Raw genomic sequence first — 18,157 nt, forward strand, 5'->3', positions numbered from 1 at the left:
ACCCTATGGCTTTTACTAATATAACTATTTTGGTTAAAAAAAAAGTCACAACTTTAAACAAAATAGCTTTAGCAGTAAAACTTTCAGGTGCAGACAAGGCCATTGGCATCAGGAAACTTCACACCTGAGTCATGAAACAAAGAAAATAGTGAGCAAAATGATAATTGGGCCCAGACACCCACAGGGAAGAAGGAGCTTTCTTAAACCCAGCTTCTCTTAGAGAACAGAGGGAAGAAAGAAATACACACCCAAAGATCTGGGTTTTGCTAGGAGAATGTAAATTGGTTTTGTTCTGTTACTGTAACAGAAGAAAAAAGCCTGTCTAATTTAGTTTGTAGTGAAGTGTGAGATTAAATGGATTAAAACAGATTAAAAACTGGCTAATTGATGGGCCTCAGAATGTAAACAGGTAATCATTATCAAGTGGGTCTGTTTCCAGTGGGGTCCCACAGAGATCAGTTCTTGGTCCTATGCTATTTAACATCTTTATCAATGACCTGGAAGAAAACATAAAATAATCACTGAAAAAATTTGCAGATGACACAAAAATTGAGGCATGGTAAATAATTAAGATGACAGATCACTGATTCAGAGCAATCTAGATTGCTTGGTAGACTGGACGCAAGCAAACAATTTGTTTTTTAATATGCCTAAATGTCAATGTATACATCTGGGAACAAAGACTGTAGGCTATACTCACAGGAGGGGGATCTCTATCCCGGAAAGCAGTGATTCTGAAACAGATTTGGGGCTCCTGGTAGATAATGAGCTGAACATGAGCTCCCTGTATGACACTGTGTCCAAAAGAGCTAATGTGATCCTGGGATGCATAAATGGGAAACTTGAGAAGGAGGAGAAAAGTTATTTTTCCTCTGTATTTGGAACTGGTGTGGCCACTGCTAAAATACTGTGTCCATTTCAGGTGCCCACAGTTCAAGAAGGATATTGATGAATTGGAGAATGTTCAGAGAAAAGCCATGAGAATGATTAAAAGATGAGAAAACATGCCTTAAAGTGATAGACTCAACGAACGGAAGGCGCAGGAGTGACTTGATTACAGTCTATAAGTACCTGAATACAGAACAAATAATAATAGGCTCTTCAATCTAGCAGAGAAAGGTATAGCATGATCCAATGACTGGAAGTTGAAGCTAGACAAATTCAGACAGGAAATAAGGCATCGATTTTCAATGATGAGAGTAATTAATCATTGGAACAATTTACCAAGGGCTATGATGGATTCTCCATCATTGACAATTTTTATACCAAGACTGGATGTTTTTCTAAAAGATCTGCTCTAGAAATTATTTTGGGAAGTTCTGTGGCCTGTATTATACAGGAGACCAGACCAGATGATTGCAATGGTCCCCTCTTGCCTTAGAATCTATGAAGACGAGACTGTAATGTGTATGTAGGCTCTTTGATGTTTTAAAATCCCTTTTTCTCTAATACAGTAGATGCTGGTTATTAACAATTCTGATACTGACAACTTTCGGTTATTAGCAACGTTTTGCTGGAAGCTGATCCTATCCTGTTAATTTTAAAGTTAACAGACTCCGATATTAGCACCTATCATGCCGCTTATTGACAACTTTTCTTCTTTGCCATAGAGCCCCCTTGGCTGGGGACCTGGCACCCACACAGGAGATAACTCAGGAGTCCTGGCGCTGCAAAGTGGGACCAGAGTAGGCTGCAGACAGGGCACAAGCAGGGAAATAGGCTGCAGCCTGAATGACAGGGGTTTCCACAGGGAGCAGGGATGTTGGGGGCCCATGGGACTACACAGAACTTCTCCCTGCGCTGTCCAGGCTGTGCCTTCTCCTGTCACTGGAGGTATGGGCTCAGCATAACCCAGCGCCCTCATTCCCTGTGGAAAGGCACTGGAATAGGCAGGTTTTCAGGGCTGCAGTCAGGTATGGAAGTGGTGGGACATGTGAAGCCCAGGGAGAGGGACAATGCAGGAAGAGGTACAGTGCAGCCCCATGAGCCCCTAGCATCCCTGCTCCATATGGAAAGCCTCAGCATCTGGGCTGCCGCCCCCCACTTTACTGCTGCCCTGCCCACAGCTTATCCCAATGGCCTTCTCTCCTATGGTGCTGCAGGCTGGGAGGAGGAGCTACAGGCAGGGCAGCAGCAGGGATGGGGGTTGCGGCTTGTATGCTTTTCATGTGGAGCTGGAGTGACAGGGGCCTGCATGGTATCTCTCCCTGTGCTCCCAGGGCTGCGTCCTGCCCTGGTGCTGGGGCCAAGGCTTAGCTTGTTCCTGTCTGCAAGCCCTACAAACCTGCCTTTTGCTTACTGGCAACTTCCAAATAATAGCAACTTTTTCCTGGGAATGGAGAGCTTGCTGATAAGCGACACGCACTGTACTTTGTTCCAACTGCTAAACCAAAACAATTGGTTTTAAGAAGGCTGTTGGTCAGTATCACTTTCCACAGGTTCTTGAAGGTAGGAAGCACACAGGTTCCTCAAACTAAGTATGGCCAGCTGGGTGATAAGTGGCTAGTATTCATGAGTCAATATACCAGGGTGCCATCAGAAGAATCATAAAATCCTACCCCGTGATAGGTAAAGGCAAGAGACCACACACTTTGGAATGCAGGCAGAGATGAGAATGAGGACAGAAGTGCAGCTAGCTTCACTGCCATGACAAGGACCAAAACTGGACAGAACACTGAGTCATTTGTAGCTCCTGCCCCCCTGGAGAAGCATATTAGTAACAATTTCACTTTCTGATGACAACTCCTTCTTCTCTCACATCCAAATCTCACTACTTTTTCCTCCACAACATATTGAAAACCCAACTCTTCTTTTTGGTCCCAAAAGCTAGAACACCTGTCTAGGCTCCAATCACCTCCCACCCTGATTACCACAGGCTTATCCTTGCTGGCTTCCATAATTCCTTCATCATCCCCTCCAGTCCATCCAAAATACAGCCCATAATATTAACTTCCTTGCCTGTCACGCTGACCTTGTCACCCCTTTGGGTCCCTCTTCTGGCTCTCTCTTGGACATTGCATTAAATTTAAACTCCTTGGCCTTGCCTGCAAAGGTGTGCATCATTGCATGCCGGCCTACAACATAGTACTTGTCCCTTAACATGTCCCCCCACACTTTCCACTCCACCAATGGTACCAGCCTTAGTGGTCTTTTCACTTCCTTTTCCTGCTTCTGTCTTTGGGCCTTCTTCATGCCATCTCCTGGTGCAAAATGATCTTGCAACCTGTGTTCAAGAAGTTCTCATTCAAATCCCTCTGCAGTGCCCACAAATTTGGAGTTCATAGCAAGAACATATGTCATTCCCTCTTCTCAGTTTCCCAGTGTGATCTGTCTCCCTAACACCTGCCTTTGAGACAGCAAGCTCCTCAAGGCAGGCACTGTCTTTATTTTTGTGTCATATACAGCACCAAGCACATTTTCAGCACAAAACTAAAACTAAAAACAGCTCAAGTGTTTCTATAAAAATAGTCAACAGTGACACTGATACCATGGACACTACCACTGCTCTTATTAGGGTTCATTTAACACCCAATTGAGATGAATAGGAATTCCTGGAATCAACAGGCATCCTTCAGTAATGTCATAGCAGGTATTTCCCGTGGCTGTACCAGCACTTACAAGGAGGATCTGGGCTCATCCATTAGGAGGTGCTTACCCACAAGGATATTCTTCCCATCCACATTGGTTGTGTATTTGTAGAGTGTCAAGGCAAATGTAGAGAGCTGCTGCGGACGGCTGCACACAGGTTAAGGAGCTGATAAAGTTAGTATTTCCCTCTGTCCAAGGAATCTTATCCAGACACCAATCTCATGTTCAGCAAAGTACCTGTGAGGGGGGCCTACTTGAGGGGGCCGGGGCAAGCAGACAGCAGCTGGGTCACCAAGCTGCTCCTCTGCAGTGTATGCAATAGCTAAGCCAGTCACTCAAGTTTGCCTCAGAGTTTCAATCCCAAACTATGGTGGGGAGCAGGAGCTTTGCAAATCTGCTCTCCTATGGTTGCAGTGCCCATGACAGTCCTGTAGGACTCAGAGGACCACCTGGTAGCACTGCAATGTTCAGGAAAGGAATTCTAAAGAAGATATGGCAGTTAGTAGTGGGGAAAGGAGACCTTCGTAGGAGAAACAGAAGTTAGGAACCCCCAAGAATTGTGTGGATTTAGCTAGTTCATCAATGTAGTACAAAGAGTGTCTAGGTCAGACAGGGAAAGCCAGGACTCTGAACTCTGGTGAGGATGGGAGGAGAGCCCCCGATGGGAAGAAAATGGTTAAATAAAAAGGCCTCAAACAGATCTTTTCTCCTTCCTGCATCCCCCTGGGCCCTAGAACAAAAATAAACAACGGTGAGGTCTGAAAAAGGCTAAAGGATACAATCCATCCAGGAGGAACCTTTCCATTAACCTGAAAGCAGAGAAATGACACAGTCCAATTAATCTTATCTGCTCATTTTATAACCTTGATTCTCCACATTCCTGACACAGACAGGCACCCCACTCCTATTCACATTCAGCCTCTCCCTTGGTCCCAGACACAGCTCACACACCACTGGATAAGTAACAACAACTAGAGCTACTGCTTTGTGCATGGGAAGAGGCAGAGCCCACACACAGATTGGGGAGTGCCAATCAGTCTGCTGCTGGAGCCTGTCAGTCACTTGCAATAAAGGCCAGTTACTCACTTGGATTTCCCCACGGCACTGTCCCCCAGGCAGATAATCTTCACGTTCTCATCAGCGTCGTACTTCTCCTGGTCCAGCTCCTCACAGGAATCACCCACTGGTGCATCTCTGGCCATGCTGTCTTCACACTAGTTACACAGAAGTGCCTCTCCTGCGACCAAGGGAAGATTTTACTTTTCTGAGCCTCTCAGAAAGAGCTTGCATAAGCTCACAGTGTGACAGTCTCCTTCTTACCCCTCAAAGAGCAGCTACTGTCAATGCAACTGCTAGGCTGGATCAGATCCATGGCCTCTGGAGGATACCTCCACCCAGAATGGAATGGTATTACTCCATACCTTGACTTCAGCAAAGCTTATGATTTGGTCTCCCACAGTATACTTATCAGCATCAACTTATGGTTTGGATGAATGGACTATAAGATGGACAGAAAGCTGCCTAGATCATCAGGCTCAAAGGATAGGGATCAACAGCTCAATGTCTAGTTAGCAGCTGGTAACAAGCGGAGTGCCCCAGGGGTCAGTGTTGGGGCTGATTTTGTTCAACATCTTCACCCCATCCTCCAGATCATTAATGGATTGCACCCTCAGCAAGTTTGCAGATGACACTAAGCTAGGAGGAGTGGTAGATACATTGGAGGGCAGGGATAGAATACAGAATGATAGAGACAAATTAAAGTTTTGGGCCAAAAGAAATCTGATGAGGTTCAACAAGGACAAGTGCAGAGTCCTGCTCTTTGGACGGAAGAATCCCATGCACTGCTGCAGCCAGGGGACTGACTAGCTAGGCAGCAGTTTGGCAGAAAAGGACTTGGGGGTTACAGTGGACAAGAAGCTGGATATGAGTCAGCAGTGTGTCCTTATTGCCCAGAAGGCAAATAGCATATTGGGCTGCATTAGTAGGAGCATTGCCAGCAGATCACGGGAAGTGATTGTTCCCCTCTATTCGGCATTGGTGAGGCCGCATTTGGAGTATTGTGTCCAGTTTTGGGCCCCCCACTACAAAAAAGATGTGGAGAAGTTGGAGAGAGTCCAGCGGAGGGCAACAAAAATGATGAGGGGGCTGGAGCACAGGACTTATGAGGAGAGGCTGAGGGAACTGGGCTTGTTTAGTCTGCAGAAGAGAAGAATGAGGGGGGATTTGATAGCAGCCTTTAACTACCTGAAGGCAGGTTCCAGGGAGGATGGAGCTAGGCTGTTCTTGGTGGTGGCAGGTGACAGAACAAGGAGCAACGGTCTCAAGTTGCAGTGGGGGAGGTCTAGGTTGGACATTAGGAAAAAGTTTCTCCCTAGGCGGGTGGTGAAGCACTGGAATGGGTTACCTAGGCAGGTGGGGGAATCTCTATCTTTAGAGGTTTTTAAGCTGCGTCTTGACAAAGCCCTGGCTGGGATGGTTCAGTTGGGGCTGGTCCTGCTCTGTGCAGGGGGCAGGACGAGATACCTCCTGCGGCCCCTCCCAGCCCGAACCTGCTATGGTTCTGTGATCCGGAGTCCCCTGGCGCCAGGGACAGCTCCTGACTACCCCCATCTATCATCCCTGCCCCCCCAGGGACAGCTCCTGGTTACACCTCCCCCCCCCGGACAGCTCCCCAGCTACCACCGCCCCACCGGACCCATCTCCCCGCCTACCACCTCCGCCCACGCAGGGAACAGCTCCCGCTTCCCCACCGATCCAGCCGCTCTCCGCAGAGCCGCGGCCCCTCTCTCAGCCTCAGCCACAGCCACCGGCCCAGCCGCGTCCCCGCTGCTACGCGACGCGGCGGCGCGAGGCCCCGGGCCGTCTGCCCCACGCGCCTGAAGGACCCCGGGGCCGGGCTATCCGCGGACCGCCTGATCCGCCGGCCGGTGAGTGAGACACTTGGGGAGGTGGGGCTGGACTCGGACCCGGACGCCTTGGATACCAGCAGGGGGAGCGTCCCCCAAGCGCCCCCCGGTCCCAGCTCCCTATCCATCCCCTCCACCCGGCCCCTCCGCGCAGCCTCTGTCGCCATGGCGACGCGTCCCGAGGCCCAGCTCGCGCCGCCGCCTCCTGTGCGCGCGGAGCGGGGCGGGGCGGGGCGGGGCGCGCGGCGCGCGATGGCGGCCATGCTGCGCTCCGCGCGGCCGCTGCAGCTCACCCTGGCGGTGCTGAAGCCTGACGCCGTGGCCCACCCGCTGGTACTCGAGGTGAGGTGAGGGGCGGGGCGCGTTACGGGCCGGGCCTGGCCTGGCCTTGTTCGCGTCAGCCTCCCTCCAGCTGCCGCGCCTGCCCCCCGCCCCTGGCCAGGACACCCGACAAGGCCCCTGGAGCAGCCCGCGCTGGCTTAGCTCAGCCCCGCCCCGCCCCGCCCGGCGTTAGTTGGGGTACAGGCCCCAGCCCGGGATCCCCGCACCCCGCCCCGGGCGAGCACGGCTCCTGGCCCCGCTTACCGGCTGTGCTGCTGCAGGCGGGACCTGCCGGAGCCGCCGCCCCCCAGCCCCCGTCACCCGCGCAGAGCTGGGCCGTGCTCCGCTCCGCTCCCCCGGCGGAGCTGCCCTTCGCAAAGGGCTCGCCGGGCCGCTGCTGCCTGCGGCTGGACAGCCTGACACAGCGGGGTGGGGCGAGAGGCCAACGCTGCCCTGAGCCTGCCCGGGGTGCGGCGGGAAGCGGTGCCGCAGCCAGCATTCAGGGCCGCTGGGTGGTGGGGTGCGAGCCTTTCCCTTGTGAGTTAGGGCGGTGGCCTTGTACCCGTTTCTAGGAGCTAGCCCACACCTGCCCCCCATACCTGCCCCCCCCACGCCCCGCCCAGCCCATACCTGCCCCCACCTCACCCCCCGGCTAGCCCCCGCAGTCTCGCTTGGTCTCGCCCCACCTCGTGCCCAGCAGTCACAGGCCCCTGGTAGAAGTCTTTGCTCTGCCACATGGAAAGTGTTTGTGCCTTTCCAGGCCGTGCATGAGACCATCCTGAACAACCAATTCCTCATTGTGCGGACCAAGGAGCTGGTGTGGAGAAGGGAAGACAGCCAGCGATTTTACCAGGAGCACTCAGGTAGTAAGCACAGGGAGCTCGCTGCCACCACCTCTAGCTGGGCCCTTCAGCAGCGTGGATCCCGGGGCTGGGAGGTTGCCTTTGCTCATGCAGAAAGTGTGGAATGGGCAGTGGGGAGCACAGGAAAGGCAGGACATAGCAGAGAGGGCGCAAACAGGCTGAGAGGGTTGGAAAAACTCCAGTGTGGAGAGAGATTCAAAGACTGGGCTTGCTTAGTTCAGTGAGGAGATGAATAAAAGGGGACATGACAGAGGGATGCAGAACTGATTTCACATGGAACATGCTCAGCCACGATGGTGATAGGTGCTAGTATAAACACTAAGATAGATATGAGGTAAATCAGGGAATTATGTTTACTCTCAATACAACAGCCATAGGCCATTCAAAGAAATTGAAAGGCAGCACACTTAAGACTTACACTAGGAAATACTTATTATGCAACATGCAATCTGTGGAACTCACTGCCAGGAGGCATTACTGAGGCCAAGAGTTTATAAGAGTTAGAACACAATTAGACACTTAGGTGCATAATTCTCTGCTATAGATTTCTTGCATGACCTTGGACTAGTCTCTTAGTGTCTTTGTACCTCTGTTCCCCATCTGAGACATGGGGATGAGAGCGCTGCCCAAAGTGCTAGGGTTTTCTGAAGATACAGTACATTAAAAATTGTGAGGTGCTCCGCTCCTAGAGTAATAGGGGCAAGATATAGAATCATAGAAGATAAGGGTTGGAAGGGACCTCAGGAGGTCATCTACTCCAACCCCATGCTCAAAGCAGAACCAACCCCAACTAAATCACCCCAGCCAGGGCTTTATCTAGCCAGGCATTAAAGACCTCTAAGGATGGAGATTCCACCACCTCCCTAGTTAACCAATTCCAGTGCTTCACCACCCTCCTCTTAAAAAAGTTTTTCCTAATATCTAACCTAGATCTGCCCCACTGCAATCTAAGACCATTGCTCCTTGTTCTGTCATCTGCCTCTGAGAACAGCCTAGCTCCATCCTCCCTGGAACCCCCTTTCCGATAGTTAGAGGCTGCTATCAAATCCTCCCTCATTCTTCTCTTCTGCAGACTCAACAAGCCCAGGTCCTCAGCCTCTCTTCATAAGGTCATGTGCTCCAGACCTCTGATCATTTTTGTTGCCCTTCGCTGGACTCTCTCCAATTTGTCCAAATCCCTTCTGGGGGGGCCTAAAACTGGACACAATACTTCAAATGTGGCCTCACCAGTGCCAAACAGAGGGGAATAATCACTTCCCTTGATCTGCTGGCCATGCTTTTACTAATGCAGCCCAATAAGACATTAACCTTGTCAATAAGGGCACACTGCTGACTCATATCCAGCTTCTTGTCCACTGTAATTCTTTTCTGCAGAAGTGTTGCCTAGCCGGTCAGTCCCCAGGCTATAGCAGTGCATGGGATTCTTTCATCCTAAGTGCAGGACTCTGCACCTGTCCTTGTTGACTCTCATCAGATTTCTTTTGGCTCAATCCTCTAATTTGCCTAGGTTACTCTGAATCCTATCCCTGCCCTCCAGCGTATCCACCACTCCCCCCAGCTAAGTGTCATCTGCAAATGTGCTGAGGGTGCAATTCATTAATGGTCTGGAGAATGGGGTGAAGATGTTGAACAAAACTGGCCCCAGCACCGGCCCCTGGGGCACTCCACTTATTACCTGCTGCCAACTAGACATCAAGACGTTGATTGCTACCCATTGAACCCGATGATCTAGCCAGCTTTCTATCCACCTTATAGTCCATTCATCCAGCCGATTCTTCTTTAACTTGATGATAAGAATACTGTGGGAGACTGTATCAAAAGCTTTACTAAAGTCAGGTTAGATCACATCCACCGCTTTCCCCACATCCACAAAGCTAGTCATCTCATCATAGAAGGCAATCAGGTTGGTCAGGCATGACTTGCTCTTGGTGAATCCATGCTGTCTGTTCCTGATGACCTTCCTCTCTTCCAAGTGCCTCAGAACGAATTCCTTGAGTATCTGCTTCATGATTTTTCTGTGGACTAAGGTGAGGCTGACTGGTCTGTAGTTCCCCACATCCTCCTCCTTCCCTTTTTTGAAGATGGGCACTATATTTGCCTTTTTCCAATCATCTGGGACTTCCCCTGATTACCACAAGTTTTCAAAGATAATGGCCAATGGCTCTGAAATCACATCAGCCAACTCCCTCAGATGCATTGCATCCAGCCCCATAGACTTGTGCATGTCCAGCCTTTCTAAATAGTCCTGGACCTGTTCTTTCAGCACTAAGGGCTGCTCACCTCGTCCCCATTCTGTGCTGCCCAGTGCAGCAGTCTGGGAGCTGACCTTGTTTGCGAAGACAGAGGCAAAAATAAGCATGGAGTACTTCAGCTTTCTCCACATAATCTGTCACTAGGTTGTCTCCCCCATTCTGTAAGGGGCCCCACTTTCCCTAATCTTCCTCTTGTTGGTAACATACCTGTAGAAACCCTTCTTGTTACTCTTCACATCCCTTACAAGCTGCAACTCCAATTGTGCTTTGATTTCACTCCTGCATGCTTGAGCAGTATTTTTATACTCCTCCCTGGTCATCTGACCAAACTTTGCTATTCTTTCTGCACATCAGGATGGTTTGTTCTTGTGCCCTCAATAAGGTTTGTTTCAAATACAGCCAGCTCTCTTGGGTTCCTTTCCCCCTCAGATTAGCCTCCCAGGAGATCCTGCCCATCAGTTCCCTGAGGGAGTCAAGGTCAGCTTTTCTGATATCCAGGGTCCATATTCTGCTGTTTTCTTTTTTCCTTTTGTCAGTATTCTGAACTCGACCATTTCATGGTCACTGCTGCCCAGGTTACCACCCACTTCTACTTCCCCTACCAAATCTTCCCTGTTTGTGAGCAGAGGTCAAGAGGAGCTCAGTCTGAAGTAGGTTCATCCAGCACTTGCACCAAGAAGTTGTCTGGAACACTCTCCAAAAAACATCCTGGATTGTCTGTGCTCTGCTGTATTGCTCTCCTGGCAGATGTCAGGGTAGTTCAAGTCCCCCATGAGAACCAGGGCCTATGATCTTTCACTAGTTTGAAGAAAGACTTGTCTACCTCATCCTCCTGGTCTAGTGGTCTATAACAGATACATACTGTGCCATCATCCTTGTTGCTCTTGCCTCTAAACTTAATGCAGACTTTCAACAGGCTTTTCTCCAGTTTCATACTGGAACTCTGAGCAGTCATCTCTCTTACATACAGTGCAACTCCTCCATCTTTTCTCTCCTGCCTCTCCTTCCTGAACAGTTTATACCCATCCATGACAATGCTCTAGTTGTGTGAGTTAGCCCACGAAGTCTTGGTTATTCCAATCACATCATGGTTCCTTCACTGTGCCAGGACTTCCAATTCCTCCAGCTTGTTTCCTAGGCTTCTTGTGTTCATGTACAGGCACCTAAGATAACTAGCCAATTGCCCTACTTTCTCAGTACGAATCAGGAAGTCTCCCCTGTTGTATCTTCCTCCTTGCGCTTCTTTTTGGTGTTCCACTTCTCCACTTACCTCTGGGCTTAGGTCCCCATCCCCCAGTGAACCTAGTTTAAAGCCCTCCTCACTAGGTTAGGAAGCCTGTCTGCAAAGATGCTCTTCCTTTTCTTTGGTAGGTGGATCCCATCTCTTCCTAGCAATCTTTCTTCCTGGAACATCCCATGATCGAAGAATCCAAAGCCCTCTCTCTAACACCATCTGCGTAACCACACATTCACTTCCGCAATTCGATGGTCCCTACCTGGGCTTTTTCCTTCTAGAGGGAGGATAGAAAAGAACACCACTTGCACCTCAAACTCCTTTATCCTTCTTCCAAGAGTTATGTAGTTTGCAGTGATCTGTTCAGAGTCGTTCTTGGTAGTGTCATTGGTGCCTACATGGAGAAGTGGGAAGGAGTAGCAGTCTGAGCACTTGATGAGTCTCAACAGACTCTCCATCACATCCTGAATTCTAGCTCCAGACAAGCAGCACACTTCTCAAGTTTCCCGGTACAGACGGCACTTCCTCTTGGAAGTGATCGTTGTGGAACCCCCATCTCTAGGACAATGCATCCCAAGCCTTCTGATCGATGGAGCCTTCTTCTGATCACTTCCCTCAGAGGAATCTTCCAAACCATTCTCCGCCCTAGGACCTGTGCAGAAAGCCTGAAAATGATTGCTTATCTCTATCTGCACTGGGGCTATATGGTCTTCTGGAGGTCACGTGCTGCCCATTTTCTTCCCTGTTCTTCAGTCTCCCCTGAACTGCCCTGTGTGATTCATCCGCATGCTGTGCCTGCAGTAACAAATTGTGACTTCTTTCCAGAAAGTCTTCATTTTCTTTAATGCCACACAGGGTTGATAGTTGGGTCTCTAGCCCTTAACCTTCTCTTCCAATATGGAGACAAGCTTGCACTTTATACAGATGAAGTTGCTTCTATCCTCTGGGAGAAAGACAAACATGGCACATCCTGTGCAGGTCACAACAGCTGATCACTCACTTTCCATATTATGTTTCCTGTGGGAGCCTCTTCAGACGCTGTATTTACTGCTCACTGAAAGACAAAACCCTGTGCGGGCTCTCCCCCAAGGCGAACTCCCTGTGTTTGCTTCTCTTCTGTTCAAAGATATGTACCATGGGTAGATGGGAAGGAAGCAAACAAACATCTGTTATATTTGATAGTATAAGATAAACCCTTCTGCTGCAGGGAAGAGCTCGCCATTGACAGACAGAGATGGGGAGACTCTCTCATAAGGGCAGTTTACCCCAGAATTGTTCATGGGGTGGTTTGGCCCTGCTGTTGAAGCAGCAGATATCAGTCCCAGTCAGAGACAGGATGCTTTGCTAGGTGCACCCCGGACTGGCAACGCCTGTGTTCCTGTTAGGAGTATGGGAAAGGGCAGGACAGTAGGGCAAGGCCAAGCAAAGGGTGTCAGGATGAAGGGGGCGCTGGGCAGACATGCCCCATTAGTGTGAAATGCTGTCTCTCTCATTGCAGGGCGATTTTTTTATCAGAGGCTGGTGGAGTTCATGTCCAGGTACCTCCCCTTCAGTCCCAGCTCAGCAGTGAATCCCAGCCCTGGGGGTGGGGAGTTGTTCAGGCTGTCAGAAGTGAGTGGGGATGAAACCCAGTGTCACACACTTCATTGCCCCCTCATGCGGATGCTTCTGCTAGCAACCCTGCTGTCCTTTGACCATGGGAGGCTTCTCCACCCTCTGCCTGGGTAAGGGGGCGATGTGGGTGGGACAGGGCAGTGGACAAGCTCATTCCTGAATTCATGTATTCAGTGTTGCAGAGAGGCAGTATTCGCGGTTCGAGTGATACTCAGACCTCTGGCCTAGAACTTTGTGATTCCAGTCTGGCACCAGGACCTGAGCTGATCCTCAGTGCTCTCCTGGCAGTGTAGCACCTGGGGGAGTGCGGTCTGTACTGTTAGAAATGCCATTCTTTCTAGGCTGCCTTAAATCAGATCACTGACCTGGAATCAGGGAGTTTTACGGTCTAGGATACTTTGGGGTCCTGGTTACCATCCCCTCTCCGTCAGCTGGCTCTATGGCCCAGTGGGGTGCTGAATGACAGCCACATTCGCCTGCTGTTCTGACTCTGCTGTGTCTGTAAGGATGGAAAGCATATGAGATGTCCACACCCTGCTGTAATCTCGTCTCCTCTTGTCCCCACTTGGCTGTGTTTCCTTAGCGGCCCAATGCGAGCTTATATCCTAGCCCATGAAGATGCTGTCATGCGCTGGCGATCTCTCATGGGACCCACCAAAGCGTACCAAGCCCGAAACACGTCCCCAGACTCCATTCGAGGAGCCTATGGCCTCACTGACACAAGGAACACCACGCATGGCTCAGGTAAGAACACCGGGGCAGGAAGCGTGGAGGAAGGGCCAGAAGGGGGCATTGTCTCAGTGCACTCACTGCCTCTGCTGGTGCCCAAACCTCACGTCCCTCCATCCTTGCAGGTTCCTCTAATCCAAACAGATGGGCTCCATTCACCCCAGTCCTGTGACTCATGGATGCACAGGTAGAGCTTAGGATCCTGAGCATAGGCTGTGTCCACCGCCCCTCCCAGCAGAAGTCAGGGAACAATCAAGGCAACATGCTACCACCTCATGGCTCTCTCTGTCCTCTTTACAGACTCTGCAGCATCGGCCAGTAGAGAGATTGCCTTCTTCTTCCCAGAATTCAGTGAGAGTCGCTGGTACCAGCAGGACGAGCCCCGTCTGCGCTGCGGCCTGGTGCACTATGATGCAGAAGAGCGTGTTCACAGCCTGCCAAGGATGGATGGACAGAGTCATCATAGGGCAGAGGAGGAGACTCACCATTGACTAATCCCTCAGAGATGGGGAGAGTGTTGCCTTCCACTCAGGAAGTGCTGCTGGCAGCACCAGCTGGGCCATCCCTGTAACAGGGACACGGAGCCACATAATGTCTGTTACAGGGGGCGAATACCAGACCCAATACACGTTACACCACACTCTGGGGGAGTGTCTCACTTACCCTCTGGCTGCACATGTAGCGTCTAGATAGCAGGGATGCTACAGACAAACCTTAGATACCAGCAGGAATCCACTGAACTCCAGCATGGTAGAGGAGCCTCAGTAGCATGGAGTGTGCTTGCATAGAAGCTGAGGGCAGTGGTAAAGGGGGCTCCCTCAAGAGAGCGCAGGGGTGAGGGGCAGAGCACAGATCTGAGTGATGAGGATGGGTGTGGAATAGCTCTGTGAGGCACAAAACCCATCCCACCACCTTGCCAAAATGCACTCCAGCTGTTTACCACCAGTGACAATAACCTTCCATGCTTATCTAGTGCTGTGGTGCGCTGTAGGTGGGGCAGAAGACAGATTGGTGTGTCAGAGCTAGATATCAGAGATACTGCCGTGTCACATGGGGAACATAACTTCACGTATAGGTTGCTGGTTCTAGTCTGGGCCCAGGTTGTGGGGATGCAAGGAATAAGGGTAGGGGCCTGTGGTTGGGCTCACTCACCCTAGGAGCCACCCCCAAGCATCAGTGCCACAAACTTCAGCTCCAACACTACTTACCAGCTGCCTGCCTCTGGCCCCATCTCAACCCTCTGCCCAAGTCACTTCAGACCCCTTCTGGGGTATCATAAACAAGTCCAAACAAAATTGAGTAGTTCTTCTCTCTTGAGCTACTGAAATCTTCACTACTTGCAGAGCCTATCTCAGGGCTTCCCTGGCAGGAGCCTATGCTGCCCTGTAGCACACTGCCTTCATTCTCGGTCTGTGTACCCTAAACCTGGGCTTCTCTCAGCCAGAGAGACCTGGCTCCTCTGCTGTCTCTCCCTCTACTGAGCTCCTTCAGCCTACTTATGGCTTAGCTCTCCCTCCTCTGACCAGGAGCCATTTAGCTAATCACATCCACAGATGCAAAGCATGACTAACTGGGTGCATTTAATGGCCTTGCACATGATGGGGGTTAAGTCCCATCATAGGGCCTTTACCCTGTAGTGGATGCTGGCTCTAATCCAGCCTTAGGTCAGTAAATGGCTGGGATGGAAAAAAACCTATCTGCTGAGAAGAAACTCGAGTTTGGCTTCTTTAGCCTAACCAAACAAAGGCTGAGGGGATATATGATTGCTCTCTATAAACACATCAGAGGGATAAATGACTCCTTTCCCTTCCCTTCCTGGTATTTAAGTAAAGTGCCAGTGTTGACACAAAAACAAATGGGTAGAAACTAGCCATCACAAGGTTTAGTCTTGAAATTAGACAAAAGTTTCTAACCGTCAGAGGATTGGAATTCTGGAACAGCCTTTCAAGGAGAGCAGTGAGGGCAAAAAAACCTGATGTGCTTCAAGCCTGAGCTTGATAAGTTTATGGAGGGTCTGCCCACAGTGATCCATGCATAGAATTATAGACAGTTAGGGCTGGAAGGGACCTCAGGAGGTATCTAGTCCAAGCCCCTGCTCAAAGCAGGACCAACCCAACTAAATCATCCCAGCCAGGGTTTGTCAAGACGCACCTTAAAAACCTCTAAGGATGGAAATCCCACCACCTCCCTAGGTAACTGATTCCAGTGCTTCACCACCCTCCTAGTGAAAACATTTTTCCTAATATCCAGCCTAGACCTCCCCCACTGCAACTTGAGACCATTGCACCTTGTTCTGTCCCAATCTGCCAGCCCATGAACACAGCCTAGATCCATCCTTTTTAGAACCCCCCTTCACATAGTTGAAAGTCACTATCAAATCTCTCCTCACTCTTCTGCAGATTAAACAAAAGCCCAGTTGCCTCAGCCTCTCATAAGTCATTTGCTCCAGCCCCCTAATCATTTTCATTGTCCTCCACTGGACTTTCTCCAATTTGTCCACATCCTTTCTATAGTAGGAGGCCCAAAACTGGACACAATACTCCCACCATGGCCTCACCAGTGGCGAATATAGGGGATAATCACTTTCCTTTATCTGCTGGCAATGTTTCTACTAATGCAGCCCAATATGCCGTTAACCTTTGCAATAAGGACACACTGTTGACTCATATCCAGCTTCTTGTCCACTGTAACCCCTAAGTCCTTTTCTGCAGAACTGCTATCTAGCCAGTCGGACCCCAGTCTGTAGCTGTGCATGGGATTCTTCCGTCCTAGATGCAGAACTCTGCATTTGTCCTTGTTGAACCTCATCAGATTTCTTTTGGCCCAATCCTCCAATTTGTCTAGGTCCTTCTGTATCCTATCCTGACCTTCCAGGATATCTACCACTCCCCCAAGTTTAATGTCATCCACATACTTACTGAGAGTGCAATTCACCCCATCCTCCAGATCATTTATGAAGATGTTGAACAAAACTGGCCCCAGGACCGACCCCTGGGGCACTCCACTTGTTACCAGCTGCCATCTAGACATTGAGCCGTTGATCACTACCTGTTGAGCCCGATGATCTAGCCAGCTTTCTATTCACCTTATAGTCCATTCATCCAACCCATACTTCTGTAACTTGCTGGCAAGAATACTGTGGGAGATCATATCAAAAGCTTTGTTAAAGTCAAGGTATATCACATCCACTGCTTTCCCCACCACCACAGAGCCAATTATCTCATCACAGAAGGCAATCAGGTTGGTCAGGCATGACTTGCCTTTGGTGAATCCATCCTGACTGTTCTTGATCACCTTCCTCTTCTCCAAGGGCTTCAAAATGGATTCCTTGAGGATCTGCTGTATGATTTTTTTGGGGACTGAGGTGAGGTTGACTGGCCTGTAGTTCGCTGGATCCTCCTGTTTTTTAAAGATGGGCACTATATTTGCCTTTTTCCAGTCATCCAGGACCTCCCCCGATCACCATGAGTTTTCAAAGATAATGGCCAATGGCTCTGAAATCATATCAGCCAACTCCCTTGGATGCATTGCAGCCGGCCTCATGGACTTGTGCATGTCCAGTTTTTCTAAATAGTCCTGAACCTGTTCTTTCAGCACTGAGGGCTTTTCTGCTCCCCATACTGTGCTGCCCAGTATAGCAGCCTAGGAGCTGACCTCGTCTGTGAAGACAGAGACAAAAAAAAAATAAGCATTGAGTACTTCAGCTTTTTGCACATCATCTGTCACTATGTTGTCTCCCCCATTCAGTAGGTGGCCCACCCTTTTCCTGACCTTGTTGCTAACATACCTGTAGAAACCCTCTTGTTACCTTTCACATCCCTTATTAGCTGCAACTCCAATTGTGATTTGTCCTTCCTGATTTCATGCCTGGATGCTTAAGCAATATTTTATACTCCTCCCCTAGTTTTCTTGTAAGCTTCCTTTTTATGTTTAAGCTCACCGAAGATATCTCTGTTAAGCCAAGCTGGGCACCTAGCATATTTGCTGTTCTTTTTGCATATCATGATGGTTTGTTCCTATGCCCTCAAAAGGTTTCTTTAAAATACAGCCAACTCTCTTGGACTCCTTTCCTCATAGCCTCTCAGGGGATCCTGGTCATCAGCTCCCTGTGGGAATCAGTCTGCTTTCCTGAAGTCCAGGGTCCATTCCTCCAGGCTGGGCTATTGCCAGTCACGGTAGTTGGGGCTTAAGGTGCAGTCAATTCAAAGTTCAACATGGACAGAATGCAGCAGCCATCTTCTTTAGCAAGAAATATGCCCAGAACATGTTCTGGTGCTCTGTGCTATCTGCTGGGTCCCAAACTGCACCTGGTGTCAATTCAAGCTCTGGTTTTAATCTTGTAACTTAACTATAGAAAGCAGCCTTGCATCCACCATCCCCAGAACAGCTGTGTTTCTCCAGGAGCACATTTGTATTTCTGCTGTTCCTGGAGACCTCAGTCAAGGTCAGGGTGCTGGACAAACACAGGCCCTGCATAAAGAGCCCACAATTCGAGAAACTCAGTGAGGTGAGGATAGCCAGCTGGACAGACAAAGGTGTGACTTGAGCTGTCATTCCCAAGGCAGACTGAATAGAACAGATGAGCCTTTGATGAAGTCCGGAAGCCAGAATGTATCCATGACCTTGTTTGTGATTGGCAGGAATAATACG

General features: G+C 49.8%; 2 protein-coding genes across 7 annotated transcripts in view; one reads left to right on the top strand and one right to left on the bottom strand.

Annotated features, from left to right (window-relative positions):
• Positions 1-7,223, bottom strand: part of RABL2B (RAB, member of RAS oncogene family like 2B) — a 30,194-nt gene extending 22,971 nt beyond the window's left edge. Inside the window, exons 1-4 of one of the 5 annotated variants that reach the window (XM_067554184.1) lie at positions 7,080-7,223; positions 4,675-4,825; positions 4,368-4,397; positions 3,656-3,735 (exon numbers count right to left, since the gene is read on the bottom strand). In XM_067554184.1, coding sequence (XP_067410285.1) covers positions 3,656-3,735; positions 4,368-4,397; positions 4,675-4,790 — 226 coding nt within the window. In that variant the 5' untranslated portion in view covers positions 4,791-4,825; positions 7,080-7,223. Of the gene's footprint in view, positions 1-3,655; positions 3,736-4,367; positions 4,398-4,674; positions 4,826-6,299; positions 6,462-7,079 lie in introns of those variants that run through there. The other 4 variants (XM_067553446.1, XM_067551958.1, XM_067554933.1 and 1 more) reach the window with 4 other exon arrangements.
• Positions 6,731-14,681, top strand: NME6 (NME/NM23 nucleoside diphosphate kinase 6). Of its 2 annotated transcripts, XM_067556798.1 has the most exons (6): positions 6,731-6,836; positions 7,576-7,678; positions 12,663-12,702; positions 13,362-13,522; positions 13,633-13,694; positions 13,808-13,919. In XM_067556798.1, the coding sequence occupies exons 1-5, from the start codon at positions 6,747-6,749 to the stop codon at positions 13,677-13,679; spliced, it is 441 nt and encodes a 146-aa protein (XP_067412899.1). In that variant the 5' UTR covers positions 6,731-6,746; the 3' UTR covers positions 13,680-13,694; positions 13,808-13,919. The 2 variants fall into 2 exon arrangements, with proteins under 2 accessions (XP_067412899.1, XP_067412189.1); XM_067556088.1 differs by lacking the exon at positions 13,633-13,694 and having other exon boundaries at positions 13,808-14,681.
• The last annotated feature ends 3,476 nt before the right edge of the window (positions 14,682-18,157 follow it).

This window comes from Emydura macquarii, unplaced genomic scaffold (assembly GCF_026122565.2).
Source record: "Emydura macquarii macquarii isolate MOO-44397 ecotype Brisbane River unplaced genomic scaffold, CSIRO-AGI_Emac_v2 contig_6, whole genome shotgun sequence".
Taxonomy (NCBI): domain Eukaryota; kingdom Metazoa; phylum Chordata; order Testudines; family Chelidae; genus Emydura; species Emydura macquarii.

Coding starts and splice junctions, on each gene's coding strand:
- NME6 (XM_067556088.1), top strand. CDS start 6,747: ATGGCGGCCATGCTGCGCTCCGCGCGGCCGCTGCAGCTCACCCTGGCG. Junction 12,703..13,361: donor CTGGTGGAGTTCATGTCCAG/GTACCTCCCCTT, acceptor GTGTTTCCTTAG/CGGCCCAATGCGAGCTTATA. Junction 13,523..13,807: donor GAACACCACGCATGGCTCAG/GTAAGAACACCG, acceptor TCCTCTTTACAG/ACTCTGCAGCATCGGCCAGT.